General features: G+C 45.0%; 1 protein-coding gene across 2 annotated transcripts in view; it reads left to right on the top strand.

Annotated features, from left to right (window-relative positions):
- The window catches only part of TTLL11 (tubulin tyrosine ligase like 11), a 268,134-nt gene that overhangs the window by 37,841 nt on the left and 203,878 nt on the right, over positions 1-26,415 (top strand). For both annotated transcript variants that reach the window (XM_086325418.1, XM_086325419.1), the window contains exons 2-3: positions 16,107-16,203; positions 24,521-24,654. In XM_086325418.1, coding sequence (XP_086181544.1) covers positions 16,107-16,203; positions 24,521-24,654 — 231 coding nt within the window. The remainder of the gene's footprint in view (positions 1-16,106; positions 16,204-24,520; positions 24,655-26,415) is intronic.

The following is a 26,415-nucleotide window of genomic DNA, read 5'->3' on the forward strand; positions in this document are numbered from 1 at the left end:
AAAAGGCCCTTGGTAGTTGCCAGGCCTATGATTTGAATCCAGGTTCCTGAATTCCAGTCAAGCGGCTTTTGTGCATGTGCATAGAGCTAGACGCACACACAGGAAGACCTGCACGGCTGTCCCTGCCCTGAGCTAACTTCTGTACATTCAACCTTGGGCTCATCCTGGAGAACACCCTCGTCCACCGGCTCCTTGGGTGATATCTTACCAGTCAATAGGTATGACAAAGGGTGATGAGAGAGAATGGAAGAAAAGAAAGAAACTAGCTTTTTCTTCAAACACGTGTGTGTGCACCAGGCATTGTGTGCCAGTGTGTGTGTGCTCAGTTACTCATACGTGTCTGACTCTTTGCGACCCTATGGACCGTGGCCTGCTAGGCTCTTCTGTCCATGGGATTCTCTAGGTAAGAATACTGGAGTGGATTGCCATTTATTCCTCCACGGGATCTTTCCGACCCAGGTATCTGACACACATCTCCTGCACTGCAGGCGGATTCTTTACTACTGAGCCACCTGGGAAGCCCCATTGTGTGTGAGGCACAGTGCTAAACACATTATTAATCCATCTAATAACCCAATCATGTTGTCATGATTGTTCCCACTGAGGAAACACGCTTGGAATTGCCCCACCTGCAGATTTTCCCTGAAGCCCCATCCCAGGATGCTGCCTTAAGGAAGCTCGCAGGTCCCTCGCCAGCATGGGGAGGCCTTTTCTCATGAACCACGTTTTCCACTGGCAAGAGGAAGCCTGGAACTGATTTCGGAGAGGCAGCAGTGAGCGGTGACGTGAAGCAAGATCTTAATTCCCTGACCAGGAATTGAACCTGGGTAGCCTGGATGAAAACCAGGAATCCTAGCCACCAAACGGGCAAGGGCTAGAGACTAGAAGCTAATTTTCCCTGGGTCTTTGCCCCCAGTGAAAAATGTATTTATCACAGAGGCAGAAACTGTAAACGCAGGTACAAAGTTTATTATTAGAGACAGAGCACAACAACAAGTGGGAGAGCACAGACAGAAACTGTTTAGTTGAGACAGAAGCAAGGCAGAGATGCGCACCCGGAGAGAAAGGGTGTGGGCATCCCCCAGCCCGGAGAGAAGCACAGCAAAGCGGTGGTTAAGTCATTTATATAAGTCAGTTCCTCCGGGTCTTTTGTCTTCCTTCAGGCCAATTATCTGGTTTCTTTTTCCACACCTGACCTACTCTGGGACCCTCCCCTGAGGTGCACACACACCCCTCAGCCATGATGGATCTCCAAGGAAAGGCTTCTGGGAGGAGCAGCCTGGAGTTATCCCCTAACTTTTGACTCCAAGGAGCCCTTGTGCACATGTGTAGTGTCTCCTTTATCCTTTACTCAGGGTTTTTCCTCTTTTGTTCTTGATTATTCCCTTGAGATGTTTACAGGATATGAAAACTGACTATTTTCCCTGTTTCTGTTGTTACTTCCATTTCTGAGAGCAAACAGGGGGCTGGTTGTAAATTACTCAACTGGAGCCCACCTATCTCTCACCTCAGGAAGTGCAAAGAGGAGGCTGGCCAATGGTACATGTCCAATCTGGAGCCCGTCTAGCTCCTACCTCAGAACTTCCTGGTGGCCCCTCAGTGGGTGGCCCCTTAGCTGGGTCTCTTGTCATCCGTCTGGGAGGAGAGTGATGCTGTTAGCTGGGATTCCAGCAGTAGAAGAGAAGGGTGAACCAGCCTTCTTCTCCCAGGCTCAAGAGGGGCTCCCCTTCTTTGGATTCACTCACACTTGGCAGATAGAACCGTGTTCCATCTGGGCACACCCTTCAGAATTTGGTGGATTTCCACCAGAGTTTTCTCTGTCGGCTTGCTCTCTCCGTTGAAGAAAAGAGTGCTGGATTTTCAGTCCATCCTTCAAGGGCAATTGCTTGGTCCTTTCCTTGTCTTTGGGGCTTCCCTGATAACACAGTTGGTAAAATATCTGCCTGGAATGCAGGAGACCCTGGTTCAATTCCCGAGTCGGGAAGGTCCCCTGGAGAAGGGATAGACTACCCACTCCTGTATTCTTGGGCTTCCCTGGTGGCTCAGCTGGTAAAGAATCCACCTGCAATGCATCCGCCTGCAATGCAGGACACCTGGGTTTGATCCCTGGTTTGGGAAGATCGCCTGGAGAAGGGAATGGCCACCCACTTCAGTATTCTGGCCTGGAGAATTCCATGGACAATAATAGTCCATGGGGTCAGACACAACTGAGCGACTCACTTCACTTCACGTCCTTGTCTTTGATTCTTTGAGACCCCATGGTCTGTAGCCTGGAAGGCTCCTCTGTCCATGGAATTCTCCAGGCAAGAATACTGGAGTGGGTTGCCATTCCCTTCTCCAGGGGATCTTCCCAACCCAGGTCTCCTGCAATGCAGGCAGATTCTTTATCTGCTGAGCCACCAGAGAAGCCCTCACTTTCGCTTTCCTTATCTTAAGTGGCCTCCTGTGGACTCTTCTGTGCTCCATTCTTCCGTGAAGTGTCAGCCACAACTCCTTTACTAATACATGTGTGTGCTCGTTTGTTTGTTTGGGCTGTGCCAGGCAGTTGGCAGGATCTTAGTTCCCCAACCAGGAGTTCAGCCCAGGCCCATGCCAAGTGAAAGCACTGAGCCCTACCACTGGATCTCCAGGGAATCCCCGTAATTTGTTTTTCATAGTTAATCCATCTATCAAACCATCCAACTTAGTGGAGTGAAAAGAGCACAATCCTTGGAAATAGATCCAACATGGCTGTAAATTCTGGGATTGAATTTTTTTTTAATTAGCAATGGGATTGTATTTTTTCATGTCAAAATGGAGGCATATATGTAAGATGCCTGGCATATAACTAAGCGTTCAATAAATAGCATTATATTCATTTTAAGGATATATGAGTCTTAAATTACTTCACCCTCAGAATGCTTTCTTTCTCTCGGACCCTGTTCTAGAACTGGCATGGTATATCCATCGTCTACCGCTGTGTAACCAGTTTCCCCTCAGTTCAGCAGCTTACCACAGCAGCTTCTGAGGGTTAAGAATCCTAGTGCAACTCAGCTGGGGGTTCTGGCTCAGAGCCTCTCGGGAAGCTGTGGTCAAGCTGTCGGCCAGGACCACAGTCTCTGAAGACTTGACTGAGATGGAAAGATCCACTTTCAAGCTCACTCTCCTGGCCGTTGGCAGGGGGCTTGGACTTCTTACCTCTCCCTGGGCTTTCTCAAAGTGAGCGATAATGAGAGAGAGAAGGATAGGAGAGAGAGGAAGAGAGAGGGAGACAGGGCGGAGAGGGAGAGAGAGAAGGGCGCAGTCTTTATATAGAGACGCCCTTCAGAAGGTTCGTTCCCTTACTTCCTCTGTCTCTACTGGTCTCATGGATCAAGCCTGTGACAGTGTGAGAGGAGACGATACAGGGTATGAATTCCAGGAGGCAGGGATCCGTGGAGACCATCTAGAGGCTGCCTCCCACCGATGGGTAGGTGGGGGAGAGAGCAAAAAGAAGAAAAATCTCTACCCTGAAGCCTCCTGTCTCAGGGGGAAGAAGTCATGTAGACACGAACACCCTGCAAGGCAGCGGCTGCACCGCAGGCATCCACGGAGCACAGACAAATCTATCAGCCCTGCCTGAGGGTGTTGTGGAAGGTTTCCCAAGTGCGAGTCCACCGTAGTGTTGGTGTTCTTATCCAAGAGCTGTCCTAATGATGCTTGATATTTGGTGGGCCTCTCTTTTAATTGAACTTGCTCATTGGGGTGATTTCCTTGGACATTAAAAATAATAACTATCCCATATAACAGCAATTGCGTGTTTACAGAGTGCTTTCCCGTGCATTACCTCAGTCTACATAATAGCCTTGGAAGGTAGACAGGTTTTATTGCAGCCATTTTCCTCCATTGTAAATGAGCTGCTGAGGCTTAGAGGGGCAAGGTCAGTGTGTCAAGGTCTCTGGAAGGGTTGTGGTGGGTCAGGACTTGAGCCAGGGTCTTCCTAGTCCGAGCGTGTTGCTCTGGCTGCTATACCTTCCTTGTATCACCCTTCTCCAAATGCTTGGGGCCCCTCTTTTTTTTAAGATTTTTTTTTTTTTTGATGTGGACCATTTTTAAAGACTTTATTGAATTTGTTGCAATATTTATGTCTTTTTTTTTGGCCCCAAGGCATGTGGGATCTTAGCTCTCTGACCAAGGATTGAACCTACACCCCCTGCATTGGAAGGTGAAGTCTTAACCGCTGAACTGCCAGGGAAGTCCCAGGATCCCTCATTTTAAAGCAGCAGTTTGGGTCATTTCCCTCGAAGATGCTTTTTACACATATGCTTGCCCATATCAAAGCTTATTTGCTACTTTTATATCCAGTCCCTTGAAAGGTTTTCTGTTCATGAAGAGGCTTTATGGAGAAAATCATTCACAAAGTATAGAAACATGAATTGTGCTTTCATCAGCAGTTACTGTGAACTTTTAATTTTACAGAATCCCTCGGGGGGCTTGAACTTCCTCTCTGGGCCATTAGAAGATTGACCGGAACATCAGTCCCTCAAATGCAAATATGCTCAAAGGACATAACAATTTCAGTTCTTGTTAGAACCCAGCTATTTTGCAAGCATTTTTTTTTAAAGCCCTTCTGGGCAAGAGGGAAGAGAATTTGGGTCCACACAGGCATATGCACTGAGGGAGGAACTTCCCTTATGGCAAAGATGGTAGCGTGTGGGCTGAGACTAGGTTAGTTACTATAGTCCACCACTGACAAGTTACCACCGCAGCGATCAGCTCAAGACCAGTTGTGTGCAGTGGTTAAGAGCCTGGGCCTTGCGATCAGGCAGGACTGGATTTGCTCTTGACTCTGCCTCTAGTTGGAGAAGGAAATGGCAACCCACTAGAGTACTCTTATCTGGGAAATCCTATGGACAGAGGAGCCTGGCAGGCTATGCTCCATAGGGGTCACAAAAGAATCAGACATGACTGAGAGATTAAACAACCACAACAGCAACTGGTCCTACTAGCTGTGTGTCCTTGGGAGAGTTATTTAATCTCTCCAAGCTTTGGTTTCTTCATCTGTAAATAGGATTTATAGGAGCCCCCTTCTCAAGAGGTTGTTGTGAGGATTAAATGAGGTGATATATGTAAAGACTCTTAACATAGACTTGGAAATAAGCCTCACATAACAGCTCTCTTTCATGATGATGGTGATGACAATGTCTTTGAGTAGCTGCTATTCACAAATCCTTTTATTCATGTGTTCATTCATGAAACGAGCTGCAGATGTTGCTAACAATGGTGTCTATGAACACATAGGGGTTTCATGGAGTCTTTAAATTCTCCTAAAATCACATGGAAAATTTTGTGCCTGTTCTAAAGAGAATCTCAAAGTGCTCCTTGACCCCACAAAGGTTAAAAATAGTCTCAGGCTTGATCCAGTGGTTAAGACTCTGAGCTTCCAACGCAGGGGGCGCAGGTTTGATCCCTGGTAGGGGAGCTAAGATCCCACAAGCTTTGTGGGGTGGCCAAAAAAAAGAAAAAGAGAGAGATACACCAGATTAGAAAGGTGCTTTCATCTGCAAAGAGTCCACAGAGTATGAAGGCAGACAGACTTAACAGGCAAGCTGCTGCTGAATGACCTGTGAAGGGTGTAAGTGCTGGAGGCCACACAGAGGGGAGAGCAGGTAAGACAGCTTCTTGGAGGGTCAAGCTGAGTCAGAAGATCCCAAGCAGAAGGAATAGCATGCAGAAACTCAGGCTGCAAAACAGAGAAGTGCAGTATGTTGCTGTTCAGTTGCTAAGTTGTGTGTGGCTTTGCGACCCCATGGATTGCAGCATGCCAGGATTTCGTCCTTCACCATCTGTCTCCTGGAGTTTGCTCAAATTCATGTCCACTGAATCAGTGATGCTATCTAACCATCTCATCCTCTGTCGCCCCTTCTCCTTTTGCCTGCAATCTTTCTCAGCATCAGGGTCTTTTCCAGTGAGTCAGGTGGCCAAGGTATTGGAGCTTCAGCTTCAGCATCAGTCTTTCCAATGAATTTTCAGGGTTGATTTCCTTTAGGATTGACTGGTTTGATCTCTTTGCTGACCAAGGGCCTCTCAAGTCTTCTCCAGAACCACAGTTTGAAAGCATCAATTCTTCGGGGCTCAGCCTTCTTTATGGTACAACTCTTACATCCGTATAGGACTACCGTGAGAATCCCATGACCAGCATAAAAAGGAAAAAGTGCTACATACTTAAAGTCAAAGTAGGCTGGCAGTAACAGTGCAAGTGCCCAAGGAGTATGTGGCCCAACTTGAGGCAAGCAAATTGGCAGAGGAGAGTTTTAGAAGCATCTTTGAGTCCAGGCTTGGAGCTTAGGCATGGGAAGAGTTGTAAGCGAAGGAGTGACGTGGTCAGAGCTTTGAAAAAAAAAAAAAAAATTCCTCTGTGTATCAGGTAGACCAGAAGAGGAGGCCTTGGTGGGAGTGGGGAGGAGGAAGGTTGGGGAGGAGGCCAGTGTAGCCCTCATCCTGGTGTGAAAGGAGGCCCTGAAGTAAGGCAGTGGGGATTAAAGAAGGAGAGGCAACTTCAATAAATGAGAAGAGGGACTTCCCTGGTGGTCCAGCGGCTAAGACTCTGTGCTCCCAATGCAGGGGATCTGGGTTCAATCCCTGGTCGGAGAACTAGATTCTGTGTGCTGCAACTGAGACCCATTGCAGCCAAATAAATAAATAAATATTTTAAAAAGATAAATAAGGAGATAAATCTGAAGACTTGCTGAGCAGTGGGATTTGGGGGAGGAAGAGGGCGTCTGGAGGGTTTTCAGGATTATGCTTTTCTTTTCTGTGGGCCGAGGGTCCACTGAACGCCTGGTTAGATATCACTGGAGACCTGAGACAGTATGTCCCATTGTTCTGGTCCCAGAAATTCACAGTGTTATCTGGGGGTCAGGGTTACACATGAAATACTTAACAGGGCAGACCAGTTATAAGCATCAGTTCAGTTCAATTCAGTGGCTCAGTCATGTCCAACTCTTTGGGACCCCATGGACCGCAGCACGCCAGGCCTCCCTGTCCATCACCAACTCCCCAGAGCTTGCTCAGACTCATGTCCATCGAGTCGGTGATGCCATCCAATCATCTGTCATCCCCTTCTCCTCCTGCCTTCAATCTTTCCCAGCATCAGGGTCTTTTCAAATGAGTCAGCTCTTCGCATCAGGTGGCCAAAGTATTGGAGCTTCAGCTCCAACATCAGTCCTTCTAATGTAAGCATTGGTGGCTGCTGAATCGATCAGCGTGGAGATCATTGTGGGCTGATGTGGCTCTGAGGCTCTCCACATTACCATGTCCTAGTTCCCATCTTGGTTGACCTCCTGGCCACATTCACATTATCCCCCTTGGCTGTTTAGGCCTCATGCTCTCGCTCTCTCTCTCAGTCCCTCTTACTCATTCTGCTCAGCATGTTCATCCTCCTCCCCCAAGACCTCCCTCCTGCTCCACTGCGCCCCGGGGTCTAGGCCCATGTGGGTGGCCTCTGCCCCAGTCTTCAGCCTGGCCTCTCACACCTTCCTCTCGCCCTCTGTGATCCAGCCTCGCTGACCTTCCTACAGGCTTCCCAGTGTGCCCTGGTCAGTCCTGCCCTAGGCTTTCACATGCTTCTCCTCTCTGCCTGGAGCACTCTTCCTCCCCATCTTTTATCCGATCTTCCTCCCAACCTCAGCTCTAATAGCCCTGTCTCAGGAATAGGATGACCATTTAATTTGTTGCTGAAACTGGGATATATCTGAAAGCAAAAAGAGGTGCTATTTATGATGACACTGCGTCAGCCAGGCATTGGCTGGTGGACGTGGGGCCTCCTGACTCAGGGTACACTTCTCCAACTCCCTGGATCTGCTCAGTCCCGTGTGCTCTCTTGCTCTCCAGGGCTCATCTCACAGCCTTTACCATGGTTTGTAGCGATACACCAACGTGACTTTGATTCAACCCTTCCACTGCAGTACTCTTGCCTGGAGAATCCCACGGACAGAGGAGCCTGGCAGGCTGCAGTCCATGGGGTCGAAAAGAGTTGGACACGACTGAGCGACTAACAAATCCTGAAAGATGATGCTGTGAAAGTGCTGCATTCAATATGCCAGCAAATTTGGAAAACTCAGCAGTGGCCACAGGACTAGAAAAGATCAGTTTTCATTCCAATCCCAAAGAAAGGCAATGCCAAAAAATGCTCAAACTACCACACAATTGCACTCATCTAGTAAAGTAATGCTCAAAATTCTCAAAGCCAGGCTTCAGCAATATGTGAACCATGAACTTCCTGATGTTCAAGCTGGTTTTAGAAAAGGCAGAGGAACCAGAGATCAAATTGCCAACATCCGCTGGATCATAGAAAAAGCAAGAGAGTTCCAGAAAAGCATCTATTTCTGCTTTATTGACTATGCCAAAGCCTTTGACTGTGTGGATCACAATAAACTGTGGAAAATTCTTCAAGAGATGGGAATACCAGACCACCTGATCTGCCTCTTGAGAAATTTGTTTGCAGGTCAGGAAGCAACAGTTAGAACTGGACATGGAACAACAGACTGGTTCCAAATAGGAAAAGGAGTTCATCAAGGCTGTATATTGTCACCCTGTTTATTTAACTGCTATACATCATGAGAAATGCTGGACTGGAAGAAACACAAGCTGGAATCAAGATTGCTGGGAGAAATATCAATAACCTCAGATATGCAGATGACACCACCCTTATGGCAGAAAGTGAAGAGGTACTCAAAAGCCTCTTGATGAAAGTGAAAGTGGAGAGTGAAAAAGTTGGCTTAAAGCTCAACATTCAGAAAACGAAGATCATGGCATCTGGTCCCACCACTTCATGGGAAATAGATGGGGAAACAGTGGAAACAGTGTCAGACTTTATTTTTCTGGACTCCAAAATCACTGCAGATGGTGACATCAGCCATGAAATTAAAAGACGCTTACTCCTTGGAAGGAAAGTTACAACCAACCTAGATAGCATATTGAGAAGCAGAGACATTACTTTGCCAACAAAGGTTCGTCTAGTCAAGGCTATGGTTTCTCCTGTGGTCATGTATGGATGTGAGAGTTGGACTGTGAAGAAGGCTGAGTGCCGAAGAATTGATCCTTTTGAACTGTGGTGTTGGAGAAGACTTGAGAGTCCCTTGGACTGCAAGGAGATCCAACCAGTCCATTCTGAAGGAGATCAGCCCTGGGTTTTCTTTGGAAGGAATGATGCTAAAGCTGAAACTCCAGTACTTTGGCCACCTCATGCAAAGAGTTGATTCATTGGAAAAGACCCTGATGCTTGGAGGGATTGGGGGCAGGAGGAGAAGGGGACGGCAGAGGATGAGATGGCTGGATGGCATCGCTGACTCGATGGACGTGAGTCTCAGTGAACTCCGGGAGTTGGTGTTGGACAGGGAGGCCTGGCGTGCTGCGATTCATGGGGTCACAAAGAGTCAGACATGACTGAGCTACTGATCTGATCTGATCTGAATGACTAACTTTCAAAACCACTTTATCCCCATGGACTGTGTGCCCCAGGAAGGCAGACATGTTCCCTTGTGTCTTCGGCATCTGAGACACTTTGTGCCACTAAGTAGGTGCTTAACACTTAATGGGTAAAACAATTAATGATGAACTCAGATTTGTATTGTTCTGTGGTGCCTAAAGGTGTTTTCGTTTCCATTATCTTGTTTGGTCCCTCTCAGTACCTGACAGTTTTCTCTTCTGGGTCTCCCAAGGACACAGAACAGAGGTCCTGGTTGCTTAAGCTCTTATAGTTGGTAAGTGAACAGAGACAAGTCTAGGATTCTCAGGCTTTCTGACCCCTCAAATCCAGTGCTTTTTCCAAAAGGGTTTGAAGAAGAGGAAAGGGAAGATAATTCCCAGGTAACCTGGAGGATGGTGATGAACTTGAGAAAAATGGGGAGTGGGGAGTCTGAGAAGCACTTGTCAGTTTTCAGTTGCCTGTGACAATCCATGCAGTGTTCCAGGCTCCAGAGAGTCCTAGTAGAGCTATGAATGGCCCCTTAGCCTGGGGGGGAGGTGGTGATGGGGCATAAGCAGACAGTTTTGTTGTCATTTTATTGTAAAATATAACATAAAACTGACCATCCTAAGCATCTTTAAGTTTACAGTACAGTGGTGTTAAATACATTCACAGAGTTGTTCATTCATCACTACCAACCATCTCCAGGACCCTTTTCATCTTCCCCAGTTGAAACTCTGTACACACTGAGCAATAACTCCCCATTTTCCCCTCCCCCCAGCTCATGGAATGGGCTTCCCTGGTGGCTCAGTGATAAAGAATCTGCCTGCAGTGCAGGAGACTCAGGTTCAATCTCTGGGTCAGTTAGATCCCCTGGAGAAGTAAATGGCATTCCAGTATTCTTGCCAGTATTCTTGCCTGGAGAATCCTATGGACAGAGGAGCCTGGTGGGCTACAATCCATGGGGTTCCCAAAAAGCTGGACATGACTTAGTGACTAAACAGCAACAAAGCTCCTGGAAATGACCATTCTATTTTCTGTGGCTCTGAATTTGACTGCTCTAGCTATCTCACTACCCACTCCAGTGTTCTTGCCTGGAGAATCCCAGGGATGGGGGAGCCTGGTGGGCTGCCATCTATGGGGTTGCACAGAGTCAGACACGACTGAAGTGACTCAGCAGCAGCAGCAGCTACCTCACTATCCTAAAGAAAATCAACCCTGAATATTCATTGGAAGGACTGATGCTGAAGCTGAAGCTCCAATACTTTGGCCACCTGATACGAAGAACCAACTCATTGGAAAAGACCCTGATGCTGGGAAAGATGGAAAGCAGGAGGAGAAGGAGACAACAGAGAATGAGATGGCTGGATGGCATCACTGGCTCAGTGGATGTGAGTTTGAGCAAACTCCCGGAGATGGTGAAGGACAGGGAAGCCTGGCATGCTGCAGTCCATGGGGTTGCACAGAGCTGGACACGACTGAACTCCTGAACAACAACAAGCTACCTCACAAAAGTGGAGTCAAGCAGTGTTTGTCCGTTTGTGTTTGGCTTGCTTGACAGTGTAATGTCTTCGGGGTTCATCCATGTTGTAGCAAGCATCAAAACTCCATTCTTTCTTAAGGCTGAGTGATATCACAGTGTGCCTGTATTCCACATAGTGCTTATCCACTGATGGATAGTCAGTGGACACTTGGGCTGTTTCTACTTTCTGATTGTTTCAATAACGTTGCTATCACATTTGCTGTACCAGTATCTGTTTGAGTCCCTGATTTCAATCCTTTTTGGATTCAGAAGAGAAATTCAGAAGAGAAATTGCTGAATCATGTGGTAATTTTTGTTTTCCCAGTCATTTTTTACATTCCCACTGTGCAAGGGTTTCAATTCCTCTACATCCTCATCAACACCTATTTCCTTTGTATTATTCTTTTTATAATAGTCTTCCTAATGGGTGTGAAGTGGTTTTGATTTGCATTTTCCTAATAATTAGTGATGTTGAGTATCTTTTCATGTGCTTATTTGCCATCTGTATATCTTCTCTTGAATAGACATAGAGAAATGTCTGTTCAAGTCCTTTGCCCATTTTTTAAATTGGCTTATTTGTGTTGAGTTGTAGGAGTCTTTAAAAATATATTCGAAATATTAATCCCTTATCAGATTTATGATTTTCAAATATTTTCTCCCATTCCATGGGCTGCCCTTTTATTCTGTTGACAGTGTCCTTTGATGCAAAAGTTTCAATTTTGATGAAGTTGAGGCTTCCCTGATGGCTCAGACAGTAAAGAATCTTCCTGCAATGCTGGAGGCCTGGGTTCAATCCCTGGGTTGGGAAGATCCCCTGGAGGAGGAAATGGCAACCCACTCCAGTATTCTTGCCTGGAGAATCCCATGGACAGAGGAACCTGGCGGTCTACAGTCCACGGGATCGAAGAGTTGGACATGACTGAGTGACTAACATTTCTTTTCACTTTGTTTATTTTTTCTTTTGTTGCCTATGCTTTTAGTATCATGTCTAAGAAATCATTCCCAAGTCCAATGTCATGAAACTTATCGCCTCTATTATCTTCTATGAGTTTCATTTCTTTTGTTCTTATGATTAGGTCTTTGACCCACTTTGAGTTAATTTTTATCTATGGTGTAAGGTAAGGGTCCAGCTTCACCTTTTTGTATGTAGATATCCGACCTTCCCAACACCAATTTTTGAAAAGACTCTCCTTCTGCAAATGAATAGACTAGTCATCTTTGTCGAAAATCATTTGACCGTATATGGGAGGGTTTTTTCCTGAGTTCTCTGTCTTATTCCATTGGTCTATATGACTGTCTTTATGCTAGTTCCACACTGTTTTTAATTTATTTTTATTATTTTTAATTTTGAGATGTTTTAGGTTCACAGCAAAACTGAGTAGAAGGGATGGAGATTTCCCAATAATCACCGCCCTCACGTATACACTATCAAAATCCCACACCAAAGCGATAGGTTTGTTAAAATCAATGAACCTTTGTTGCAGATCATTGTCACCCGAAGTCCGTAGTTTATATCAGTGTTCACTTTTGGTGATGTACATTCTGTGGCTTTAGACAAAGCTATGGTGGTGTGAATTCACCGTTATGGTATGAGAGAGTGTTGTTTCACTGCCCTAAAAACCTTCTGTGCTTTGCCTAGTCATCCCTCCAAGACTAGCCCCTGGCAACCACTGATCCTTTCACTGTCTCCATAGTTGTGCCTTTTCCGGAAAGTCAGATAACTGGAATCATACCTTATGTAGCCTTTTCAGATGGGCTTCTTTTGCTTAATAATATGCATTTAAGGGTCCTCCATGTCTTTTCATGGCTCAGTAGCTCATTTCTTTTTAGCACCGAAGAAAAGTCCATTGCCTGGCTGTACCATGGCTTATTTATCCACTCACTCACTGAAGGACATCTTGGTTGTTTCCAGGCCTTAGCAATTACGAATTAAGCTGCTATAAACCTTTACATGGAGGGCTTTTTTGTGGACATAAGTTTTTAATTAATTTGAATAATACCGAGGAGCATAATTGCTGGATCATCTGATAAGAGTATATTTAGGGTTGTAAGAAATTTCCAAACTGTCTTCCAAAGTGGCTGTACCATTTCGCATTCCCATCAGCAGTAGATGAGTGTTCCTGTTGCTCCTCACCCCCGTCAGCACTTGGTGGTGTTGTGTTCTGGATTTTGGGCATTTTAAGGTGTGCAGTGGTATCTCATTATTGTTTTATGCACTGTTTTGATTACTATAGCTTTGTTATAAGTTTTGGCATCAGAAAGTGTGATACCTCCAAAATTGTTTTGGCTATTTGGGATTCCTTGATATTTCATGTGAATTTTAAGAAGGATATTTCTATTTCTGCAAAAAAAAAAAGTTACTGGAATTTTGGTTGGGATTTCATTGAATCTGAGGATCATTTTGAGTAGTGTTGACATTTTAATAATATGAAGCCTTCTCATCCTTGAACATGGGATATCTTTCCACTTATCTGTGTCTGCCATTTCTTTTGGCAACATTTTGTAATTTTTAGTGTACAAGTCTTTGTCCCCTTGGTTAATACCTAATTATTTTATTCTTTTTGATGCTGTGGTAAATTGAATTGTTTTCTTAATTTTCTTTTTGGATGTTCATGGTCAGTATATAGAAAAACAACTGATTTTTTTGTGTATTGATTTTGTATCTAGTAACTTTGTTGAGTTCATTTATTGTGTGTGTGTGTGTATGTAATCTTTAGGATTTTCTATATATAAGATCATGTCCTCTGAAAACAGATAATTTTACTTCTTCCTTTCCAATTTGGATGTCTCGTTTCTTTTTCTTGCCTATTGCTCTGGTTAGAACTTCCAATACCATGTTGAATAGAAAGTGGCAAAAGTGAGTCTCCTGGTCTCCTTCCTGATATCAGAAGAAAAGCTTTCAGTTTCACCATTGAGCTTGATGTTAGCTGTTTAAGCGGTTTTTCAAAGGATCTTAAAAAGACATGGGATTATGAGATGCTGGTTTGGTGGTTTAGTTGCTAAGTTGTGTCGGACTCTGGCAACCTCATGGACTGTAGCCCGCCAGGCTCCTCTGTACACAAGATTCTCCAGGCAAGAATACTGGAGTGGTTTGCTATTTTCTTCTCCAGGGTATCTTCCAGACCTAGGGATTGAACCCAGGTCTCCTGCACTGCAGGCAGATTCTTTACCAACTGAGCTACCAGGGAAGCCTGAGAGACAAGATGCTGGGACCTACTTAATATCATGTTTCTCTGTTTTCTCAGCACTGAGCAAAGTGCCTGGCACATAGGTTATTGAATAAATTGATTTAGAAAGACAGTTTCTCAAATAGAGTTAGGGGCTCTCTGAATGAAAGGTTAACTTAGAAATCATGAAAGTGTCAAGGATTGAAAGGTGATCCTAAGGGTGATAAGGATTCCTAGGTTATCCACTGAGGGTTTCAATTACTTGCAACCAGAAAATCCCTTGCTAAGACCTTAAAGGGTCTTGTGTATTGATCAGGTGTCAATCCCACAGCGTGGGCAGCAAAGCCACTTGGATCCTAGTAAATGTTGCTTGGATAGTATGCTTTATAGAGGAACCTCCTCATAAAGTTATTTTTCCCTCTTCTATATTAGTACTTAACAGCTGGAAGACAATAACATATGTTGTATCTCCTTGTATTTATGACTGCCGAATTAATAACTTCAATCCACTGGATATAAAGAAAATGAGTGAAGTGCTATAAATTATAGATGGAAGTTGTTAATGCTAATAGAGTGTGTAACATATGCCTCACTTTGGCACAGTTTTGAGACAATGTGAATGATGTAAAGGGCTTGAGTCTGTTTGCCTTCATTTTAATTTGGAATCATTGGGAAGCTTTGAGTCACTGCCATTTCATTGGTAACGCCATGTTCTTTCATTGGAACTTCACCCTCTTAGCTTGGAGCAGATAAAAATTCTGATTAACTATAGTCTTAGGATGGGAAAATTGGATGCTTTTACTTAATATGCTGATATTTCTCTTCATTTGGACTTCTAACAAGTAGGTTCTAAATATGAACTAACATGTCCTTGCTCTTTTCCCTTAAGGAGAGTCAAGTGATGCATTTAAAAAATACACTGTGTAAATGCAGAGCTTGTTGATAACTGGGAGAGGAAATAAGATGTAGAAAGAGCAGGCCCCTTGGTCTTAGCAAGGGATTTTCTGGTTGCAAGTAATTGAAACCCTCTAGCTTGAGCAAAGGGGATGCATTCCAAGGGTATGAGACTGCCTCACAGGATCCAAGGACAGAAGGGACAGTGGGGCTCAGAAGGGCCTGGGCCCAGGGTCTAGAAGCCCTGGGAACTGAGGTCACTCGGTCTGTGTCGCCAGGGCCACATGGCCTTGTCTCTGCTTTTCTCTTTGCACCTGCTTCTTTCTCCTCTCTTAGTAGACTGGCTGCCTTTGCTTCTCTGTGCACATGGCCAAGCACAGCTGCCCGGCTCTGGCGTTTGATCCCTTTCAGTTCAAGGGCCGGCAGAGGCTGCTGGGCATCTCTGATTTCCATATTCCTGGAAGAGAGAATCTGGTTATCTCATCATGAGTCAGAGGACTATTCCTGGTTTGTTCATTTATTCATTCAAAAAGTCTTTGTTGAATGCCAGGAACAGTTTTAGGCTCCCGGGAATACATCCTGCCCTTGGGGACTGTGTATGTGTGTGTGTGTTGAGAAACAGAGAGAGAGAGACGTTGTGAGAACTTGTTTTAGGGGCACCAGTTTGCACATTGCAGTTTTAAGAGAAAGAGAAGTATGGTTTGGAATTCATATAGACCTGGATTCAGATCCGCCTGTTACCGGCTCTGTGCAGCCTTGGGTGTGTTACCTTACCTCTCTCATCCCCGATTTTCTCATCAGTGAAATGGATATCATCCTTTCTAGAATGGTTATGGGGATTCTAATGAATGGGTGCCTATAAAATCACTTGTAGAGTGCCAGCCATGCTGAATCAGAACCCTGCCTCTCAGTGGTCATGACCCTGAGAAAGTTACTTAGCCTGACTGAATTTGTTCTGTAACACAGGAAAGAATGTCAGCAACTTCACAGGCTTGTTACAAGCATCCAGTCACGTGGTGTGTGCCAGGGTGTGGGGAATTAGTACAGAAGAGACACTCAGGGCGGTAGTTAATCACATTTCCCCTCTTTCTTCCAGTTCCCATTTGGCCGACGCTTGCCTTGTGACATCTACTGGCACGGAGTTTCATTTCACGACAATGACATATTCTCCGGTCAAGTGAACAAGTTTCCAGGTATCTACTGTTATTGCTGGCATTTAAAAATGTGTCTAGGGCTGAGTCTCAGGGTACACTCTTGGACAAAAATATGCCAGTGTTTTGAGATCAAACTGGAGGGCTCTTAATTGGGAATGGCTGCCACCGTGCTGCGATCTTGGGAGGGAAGATGATCAGGACTTAACCCACCAAGGGCTTAAAGACTGGAAGTTCCAAAGTGTGAAGAGATTGGTTCTTCTGGCCTAATCCCACTGCTGGAAGACCATGGCTCTCACTTTGGGGTTTTTCATATAATGTGGGTGTGTCATGGAGGGACGATATTTTCAAAATGAAAAAACTCACCATAGTTTCTGGAACACTTCAATGACTCAGTGAGTGTGGACTCTGAATGCCTCTATGTGTGTGGCTTTCTCTAGTAGATCATGAGCTCCTGGGAGGGGCCATGACTCCCGCACCTCTGTAGATTCCTGTGGCTCCTGCAACCCTTCTGGACACACCTGAGGTGCTCTGTAACTGCTTTCTCACTGACTCACTGAAACTCAGAGGCAGCCCCAGTTTTACGCTCATCGCAGGGAACGAGAAAGCCTGACATCAAAGCAATAAAATGAACCATTTCCCCTACAGAGTTAGTCTAACATTAATAAAAGCTTCATGTTGCACTACAATAAGTAAACAAACCATTTAAATTTCTAATTAATTTGCAGGAGACAGAGGTACTAAAATTCCAGGACTTTGTCCCAGAAATGGGATTCACAGTTGCCATTTCCTTTAAGTGCCATGTCTGGAGGTGCTGTTTTAAAATCAAAAGGCAGCATCTCCATCCTGGGAACAGGAGGTCTGGGCAGCGTCTGTCTTCATACCCTGAGGGCATTATCTAGTGAGATGATTATCTAGTGAGACTGCATGGGAGACTTGGTGCCAGATAAGTGCCACAGCCAACACTCTAGGAGACCTCCCCATTCCGTTCCCAGCCACCCTATCATATAACTTTTCCCTTTCCTTTTAGCCTCTACCACCTTCTTCTGCCCTGATTACTATTCATTATTTCCATTGGTTAAGTGGAGAGGAGGGGTTAAGGTGAGTGGGAGTGTGTAAGGAGAAATGAACATTTGGTTAATCAGGGTATGATTTCAGTGAAAGAGGTGCCACTCATTTTCAGAAATTTTTACATAAGACACAAACCATTTAGAATACGATAACAGATAAATTTTTAAAAGAACAGGGACTTGACTGGCAGTCCAGTGATTAAGACTTTGCCTTCTAACGATCCCTGGTTGAGGAGCTAAGATTCTCACATGCCTCACAGCCAAAAAAACCAAAACATAAAAACATAAGTAATACTGTAACAAATTCAATAAAGACTTAAAAAATGGTTCATATTTTAAAAAGAGAGAGAGAGAGGGAACATCACCCAAATCCCATTCCTCATTGAACGAAACCATGATGTGAATATTTCTATTTATTGTTGTTTAGTTGCTAAATCGTGTCTGACTCTTTTCTATATTTATTTCCTCCCAAACCTTAATCATGTTTGTGTATCATTTTTACATAGTTGCCTGACTATAAGATGTTTGCTCTAGTGTTTCATTTATGCTTATTTTTAAGAGGAGAATCAACTGGTCTTTTTCTTTGGCAGTCCGTGCCATATGGTTAAGAAAATACCTCTTAGAAAACCCAATATCCATACATTATACAGTGGCAAGTTATACTATGTCCACTAGGGGCGGTTTTCAACTAAGCCAACAGACTATCATAGGCCCCTTGGCTCAGATTCACTTGGAAGGACACAGGACAGGAAGCACAGCTTGCCAGCCAGTCAATGTCATGCGTTTCTTTTTAGCTGAGTCTTTACAAGGGTTCCAGAGCTAAGTCTTTGGCTCCTCCAGGGAAAGCTCAGGTGCAAGGAGACACGATCCATATTGGTGGCTGTGGATCGGCCTTGACTCAGAAACCCGGAAGGAGCCAATAGCCCACGCGGCTCCTCCGTAGCATAGCTTCCAACGTCCCCGCCAGGGTCATGCTAAGTTACAAGATTCATTACACTCAGGAAAGCCCAGAGCTATGGCTCCTGACAAGGTATTTATGTGAGATGCCAGTAAATGATCATTTTAACCATATGCTCTGTTGTCTAGTCACAGAGCTAACTTTCCCCCTTTATCGGTTTCCTGGGGAACAGAGCTAGAAAATTAACTCAAGATCAGATAGGTTCTTGGAGGAGGCAGGTTTTTGTCTGAGGACGAGGAGAACTCTTGCAGCCAGGGTTCTTGCATGGTTTTAATGGGATAGCTATCATTTTCTCTGTCTGGCTGCTCATAAAAGATGACTTTTGGGGGACTTCCCTGGTGGTCCAGTAGAAGAATCCTTCCAGTTTGGGGGATAAAAGTTTGATCCCTGGTTGGGGAACTAAGATCCCACATGCCATGGGGTAACTAGGCCTGTGCAGTGTAGAGCCCATGTCGCACAAGAGAGAAGCCCATGAGCTGCGATAAAGAGGCTACCTGCTGCACCCGATGCAGCCAAATAAAATAAATACATAGATAAATATCTTTTTGAGAAAAAAGATGACATTTTAATGCCACTAACAGGACTTACTGTGATATTGGGGGAGCAAAATTTGGAAGAAAGAAACTCTTTGAATGAGGGCAGAGTTCCCAAGACATGAATCATCAAATGGGCTTCACTGACATTTTGCCCATTTTCTCGTTTCATCTGATGGCTGAGAGCAGGAAGGAAGGAGTCGCTATAGCTTGACATTTGGGATGCAGGTAGAAATACAGGAAAAATTACCTTCAGAGGACTAGTTTCATTAAAGGTGATATAAGAACATTCATTCTAAAGAAGAACGCTCGCCCCATCTCATATTCCAAGTGCCAGTGATAGGAACATACAATTATCCTCTTTACTAACACCAGCTGCTGCTGCTGCTAAGTCGCTTCAGTCGTGTCCGACTCTGTGCGACCCCATAGACGGAAGCCAACCAGGCTCTCCCGTCCCTGGGATTCTCCAGGCAAGAACACTTATTAGCTTTAATGACAAAGAAGGCTCTGGAACCTCTAGGCAGCAGACCAGTGCTGCCACACCCTCTGCCCTGTGAAAGACAACGTGCTTAGCGACGATCCCAGAACTGTGCTCGGGTTGGTGTCCACGCTTATCTTCCGTCTCTGATACATCCCATTATTCCAAAGCTGCATTTCATATGCATCATGTATTACTTAGAGCAAGTTCCAGAGGATGTGCCAGGCAAGGATAAGCACTGCACATGCTGAATAAGCTGAAAACTTTTGGATAAACATATGGAAGTAATTTATTTTGTTCATGTCAGCATGTTAGATTTTAGCCACTTTTCTATGGGCAATTGCCTTCAAGATATGTTATTATATCTTAACTGATGAATTAAAACTTTCACTAAAAATAATCTGATTTAGATAGGTCTTTACTTTAAGAAAGCCCAGAACTGTCAGTTCTCGACTTTACAAACAACGGGGTTTTGTTTTTTCTTTTGCTGAGTTGCCGGCTCTGGAATATATGACAGCACGTGGCAGGTGGCACTTGAGAGCCCACCATGAGAAGGGGACTTTGTCAGAGGAGGAGGGGGCCCCAGGGAGGGATCTCTGGGGGCGGCTGTCTGCTAATCTCTGGTCTGGGCTAGGGATATAAAGATGAGGAGAAAAGCGCTTAAAGAAAGAAGTTAAATACAAGATAAGCACTATGCCAGAGGAAGCTTGGGGTGCTGTGAGAATAAGGAGCAAGAGCATGTGACCTGACCCAGATTTGCCTGGGGGGAAGGTGGGGCAAGAGATCCTGGAGAAGAGGATTGCAAGTGTGAACTGAGCCTCCAGGGCTGGATGGGCCTGACCCCCACGCTAGACAAGGGCGCAGAGGTGGTGCAGAGGTGTAGAGTGATTTGCATGTTGCAATGGCACCCCACTCCAGTACTCTTGCCTAGAAAATCCCATGGACGGAGGAGCCTGGTAGGCTGCAGTCCATGGGGTCACTAGGAGTCAGACACGACTGAGCGACTTCACTTTCACTTTTCACTTTCATGCATTGGAGAAGGAAATGGCAACCCACTCCAGTGTTCTTGCCTCTGGAGAATCCCAGGGATGGGGGAGCCTGGTGGGCTGCCGTCTATGGGGTCGCACATGCAGTGAAAGGCAAGCGGCCTGTGGTTGTTAGAAAGGGTCGTGTGTGATGGGACAGTGGGGAGGTGAGAGGCAGGGACCAAGGTCACAGGGAGTCACTGAGAAATTTCCAAGCTAGAGAGTGACACGGGCCGGTGTGCAGATGGAAAGATATTCCAGAGGGGATGCACTGGAGGTGGAGGTGGAGGAGTTGGGGCGTAGAGAGGCTGAGAGAGGAAACAGCTAAGAGGCTACTGTATTTTTCAGAATCTGAAAGTATTGTTTGCTGCTTGATGGTTATTATGTGTTTTTGCCAAGAATTATTGTTATAAGCGATACTTGGATTGAGTAGTACTCCCAACATAGCTCACATTATGTTTTGTTTTTAATTTGGGTTAACTAGGTCTGTGTAGACAGGCCAGAGGATCAGACTGTTACACTTCTGTGTAACTCCAGTGGGCTGAGACCCCCCCACCTTCCGCCTCTACCGCCCCAGGCTGTGAGACTGCAGTGAGGCAGACAGCAAAACCCAGGCTCAGAAGCAATGGCAGGAGGCAAGCTTTTGGATGAGAAGCTTTAGCCTGAGTGAGGGGTATTTCCCACCCGGTAGGGGAACGGCTACAACAAGGACATCTAAGAACAGACCTTCCTGAGAAGCCCAGGTAGACAGTCAGCCTCAAGAGAACCTGTTAGGACAGCAGGAGCCCAGCCCCTGGGCTCAAGCCACAGGAGGACTCCAGCCCTTGCAGCGGAGGCTTAGGGGCAACATGGGAGACATTGGGCAAAGGCATTGCTGAGGCAGCCACTTAGGCACCAGGAGCCAAGAACAGGTGACCAACATTTGAGGACAAGCAATGGCACCTCAGAGAAATAGCTAAAATCCTCCTTATCTGGCCCTCCCTGGTGGTACAGTGGTTAAGAATCCGCCTGCCAATGCAGGGGACACGGGTTCTATTCCTGGTCTGGGGAGATTCCACATGCCTTGAGCAACTAAGCCAGTGCACCACAACTCCTGAAGCCCGTGCACCTAGAACCCATGCTCCACAAGAGAAGTCCCTGTAATGAGAAGCCCAGGGACCACAACCAAGAGCAGCCCCCACTTGCCACAACTAGAGAAAGCCCGTGAGCAGCAACAAAGACCCAGCACAAGCAAAATGAATGAATAAGTAAATTCATTAATTAAAAAATATCCTCCTTATCTAGCTGGAGTACAAAGGAAGAGTCACAGTGTTAGCAAAGGGGAGCTGGTGGTGGGACCCAGAGCTTCTACCTCAGGTCAGAATGGGTCCCAGAGCCTTGGGCAGGGGTCACAGATAGGGGTCAGGTATTACAGCAACCCTAGAGAAGGGAGGCAGAGTCTGCAGCCAGCAGGGTCTGGCAATGACCTGCCTCTGTACATGTTTACTCTGGGAATGTACGCTCTGGCCCAGCTAGAAACCCAGCTACTCTTATCAGCGTCTTTCTGAGCGATGGCACAGCCCACATCTGACTTTGAGCTGTGGCCCCAGGCAGGGCTAGCTAGGAGCTTCCTCCTGGGGCCTAGCGGGGGCTCAGAGATACTGTCCCAAAGCACTGGGTAGGAACTGGGTAGCAGCTTAGAGATGGCGGAGGACCCAAGGTGTCAGCTGTAACTGGACTGAGGGAGGTCTACACTGCTGCCTTCTGGAGACAGGCATTCAGGCAGGGTTAGGGGTGAGCTGTCTAGCCTGCGGGTCAGGAGCACCTGGGAAGAGTAGCCATGGCTTGTCGGGATGGCTTCTTAAGTTGGCTGTTGTTTGTAGAGAACTACCTGGAGACAGATTCAAGTGTAAACTCAGAAAACAGATCTGTTAGCCGGTGTGGGGGATAAGCGATCCACATGACAGAAGGAGCCATCACAGATTTCAAATAAGTGTTTGTTCAATTTGCTGGACACTGATTTCCATGGGACTTCTCTGGAGCATTTGAACCACACTCCTGTACTCACAGCATTCCTATTTGTGTTGTGCGAGTCCTTCCACAGGCCGAGGGATTTCTGCAAGCAAACATTCCCTGCTGTCACATGGCCATTAAAATGGGGAAAACACCCCGGCACTATTTGGCCCATCATGTATTTGCTGTAAGATGCTATATTATAGGGAGCTTCCCAGGTGGGGAACCCACCTGCCAATGCAGGAGATGTAAGAGACATGGGTTTGATACCTGGGTCGGGAAGATCTGGTGGATCAGGGCACGGCAACCCACTCCAGTACTCTTGCCTGGGGAATCCCACGGACTGAGGAGCCTGGTGGGCTACAGTCCATGGGGTCGCAAAGAGTCGGACATGACTGAGCGACTTCACTTGTCACTTCACTATGAAGGTTTTTAGTTTAATACTAAAACTAAAACTTGAAATTCAACTAAGAAATCTCCAAAGAAGTTGGAATTTTGTGTACTTTATATTCAGCTCCCATGTTTATAACTCAAAACTTCTAATTTTGTGGGGGAATAAAAGGAAATAGCTCTAATTTCCCGAACTCATACCAATTTCTTAGAAGTTCCCAAAGTGTCCTCAGTGTTTTCTCTAATATCAGAGAATCCGTGTTAGGACACAGTTTATTAGCACCTTTAAAGCTCCTTTGCTGCTGCTGCTGCTAAGTCGCTTCAGTCGTGTCCGACGCTGTGCGACCCCATAGACGGCAGCCCACTAGGCTCCTCCGTCCCTGGGATTTTCCAGGCAAGAGTACTGGAGTGGGGTGCCATTGCCTTCTCCGTAAAGCTCCTTTATTTCTTACTTAATCCTTCCCTGCCAAGTCACATCAGTCGTGTCCGACTCTGTGCGACCCCATAGACGGCAGCCCGCCAGGCTTCTGTCTCTGGGATTCTCATGGCAAGAATACTGGAGTGGGTTGCCATTTCCCTCTCCAGTGCATGAAAGTGAAAAGTGAAAGTGAAGTCGCTCAGTTGTGTCCGACTCTTCGAGACCCCATGGATTGTAGCCTACTAGGCTCCTCTGTCCATGGGATTTCCCAGGCAAGAGTACTGAAGTGGGTTGCCATTCCCTTCTCCAATCCTTCCCTAGCTCCTTCTAAACAAGAAGTAAGAACCTGACATCTTCAAGCTGTGATCTTTTAGATTTTTATGGCTCTTTTTAATATTCTGGGGGAAGCAAGAAGTAGATTATTAAAACCTTCATCTCAAACACCCTTGGCTTCTTAAACATGGGAGTTTAGAGAAACCTCATGCATTCTGACTTTGCCCATTGGAATGTGGTAATTTGTATATGCCAAGCTGATGTGGAACTTTGTACTTTCTAGTAAAAATTACTTTGCTGGCAAATTTCAAGTCATTAATGGAATTGTGTAACCTCTTTTGGGGTGAAGGCCATTTTTAGTGTCCTTTATTTTTTTTTGAGCAGTGACATTTGCCTTGGGAAGTAAGCATGCTAAAGTTTAATTTTTACCTATTTGCCTAAAATTTGCTAAGATATATACTAAGTTCCTTTTCTTGTCAGCATTTCTAAAGATGTTACAAGGAAAAAAATCTACCAATCTTTGAAAATGTTTTATAAGTGAGACTCTTCTATTCCCTCTGGGCAAATTAATGAGATCTGATCAATGTCAGTGTCAGTACTTAAATAACTGAAGAACTCCTACAGTTTCCATTTTTTTCCCCTTAAATTATACTGTAATATCCTCTCTACTTCCTGTCCTGATTTCAAGGAGACAGATTTTCTGCTGAAAGGTGTATATATTTTTCTACTTTATGCCTTTAATACTCATGAAAGATTAAAACAAAGCAACTTAATTAAGCTTCTCATAATGTAGCCAGAGTCCACTAGATAATATTCTCCAGGGTATAAGATGGAAAGAATCCCAGAGGTATGTGTGGTGGCCCAAAATTAAAGAGGATATTAAGTTTTAAGTGCAAGATATAAATTCTTCTCTTTATTCGTTATCTAGGGGGCTGACAAAGAATGGAATAATAAACTAGGTGGAAACTCATTCCTTCAAATTGATGCTTCATTTTTACAAGGAGAAGAAAAAGATCTGTCTATTCCCTCAAGTTTTTCATTAACTTGGCAGGTCTTTCCAAACCATGAATCACCGCTGCGGAAAACTACTCATACCTTTTTTAAAAATCCCTTCTGAAAAAGTGAATGTGTCGGGTGGGTGGTTTTAAAAGTCCCCAGTAATGGCTGTTTTATAGCTAGTGGCCCACTGTTGTTGAAACCCCACAACTTCTCTTCTCCCCAGGCATGACGGAGATGGTGCGGAAAATTACACTGAGCAGAGCCGTGAGAATCATGCAGAATCTCTTTCCAGAGGAGTACAACTTCTACCCTCGCTCATGGATTCTGCCTGATGAGTTCCAGCTCTTTGTGGCTCAGGTAGGTAGCACCCCATCCCCGTGACCCGTGAATTCTATGAAGGCTGCAACTGGATCCTGGGTCACGTGTGCTGGGAGCTGGGGCAAGGGGTCCCTAGGAAGCTCAGACCGGCCCGGGGTGTGTCTTAACAGGACATAGCAGATATTGCAGCAATCAGGGCAGCTTGCAGAAATGAACAGATGGGATGACAGGTAAACTGAGGAAGTGGGTCCTGACACCAGGAGACAGGCCTGAGGATGGTTATCAGGAGCTAAATCATGGAGTCAGGGCATTTGAAGAGCCACGGAGACACAGCGGAAGCAGGCGGCTGAGCCCACAAGCGGACTGGGGCTGTTCGGGTGAATCCCAAAGGTGTGGTCTCCCTGGCATCTCGTGATGTGAAACATTGGAGGTCAGGCTCTGTTTCAAGGCCAGTGAGTAGGTCTGACCAATGGAGGGGGAAACCTTTTAAGTGTCCTGTTTTGAACTTGATCCAGAATCAATTTTCCAGTGACCCATTCCGTATCCAAACACTTAAAAAAAAACTTGAAATGGTAATTTTGAAAAAGCACCTTTCTCTGGAATGGTGGTTACATGGGTTTGTAGACATTTCTTAAAATTCTTCAAATTATTAACTTAAAATGGGAGCAGTTGTTGTACGCAAATTGCAGTTAATTAAAAAAATAAATTTTGGCTGGTCCCTATCCTTACCCCTCAACTTCCCACTTCTGTTGATCTGCTCAGACAATTGTCAGTATGTGGAATACCTTTCTGTCCCATTTCTACAACTCATTATTTAAGTATTCTGCAAGGCTGAGTTTAAATGGGATACCAACTATGTCTTCCAAACCAGATAAGTGAGAGGAGCATTGCTGTCATCCCCAGAAGTCCCTCTGTGCCTTTTTTCCGTCAGTCCCCACAACCCCTAGTCCAGGTAACTGCTGATCTGCATTCTCATTATAGATTAGTATTGCCTGTTCAAGAAATTTATATAAATGGGATCACACAGTATGTACTCTTTTTTTTTTTTGAGAATTATGGTTTTGAGTTTCGTCCATGTTTGTTGAATCAGTAGTTAGTATTTTTTATTGCTGAATAGAGTTACATGATGAATATACCCCAACTTGTTTATCTACTCACCAATGGATGTTCATCTGGGTTTTTTCCAGTTTGGAGATATTATAAATAAAGCTGCCATGACTAATCATATACAAGTCATTTTGTGGATCTAGGTTTTCATTTCCCATGGGTAAAACCTAAGAGTGGAATTGCAGGATCATATGGCATGTGTGTGTTTAACTTTGTGAGAAATCGAAAAATTGTTTTCCAAAGTGGCTGGACCACTCTACACTCTCTCCAGCAGTGCGTGAATTCCCTTTGTTCTGCGTCATTGCCAGTACTTGGTATAGTTAGTCTTTTGAATTTTATACACTCAGGTATAATTGTATAATTATATTAATACAATTGTATAATTGTATCTCCTTATGGTTTTAATTACACCTCCCCTTTGCACTGTGCTTTTGGGCCATGTGAATATCTTCCTTGGTTAAGTGCGTATTCAAACTTCTGCTCGTTTTGTTAGCATTTTATTTTTAAGTTGTAGGTTCTTTCTATACAACTCTTTTGTATATGTATTGTGATGTGTATTAATATATTGTGAATATTTTCTCACACTTGGCTTTTCAATCTTAACCTTGAATTTTCACTTTTTAATTCTGTCTTTGGAAGAGCAAATATTTTTAATTTTTAAAATTTATTTGTTTTTAATTGGGGGATAATTAC

The sequence above is a fragment of the Bos grunniens genome, chromosome 11 (assembly GCF_055505025.1).
Source record: "Bos grunniens cultivar Pamir isolate PY7600 chromosome 11, Bosgru_T2T1.0, whole genome shotgun sequence".
Lineage (NCBI taxonomy): Eukaryota > Metazoa > Chordata > Mammalia > Artiodactyla > Bovidae > Bos > Bos grunniens.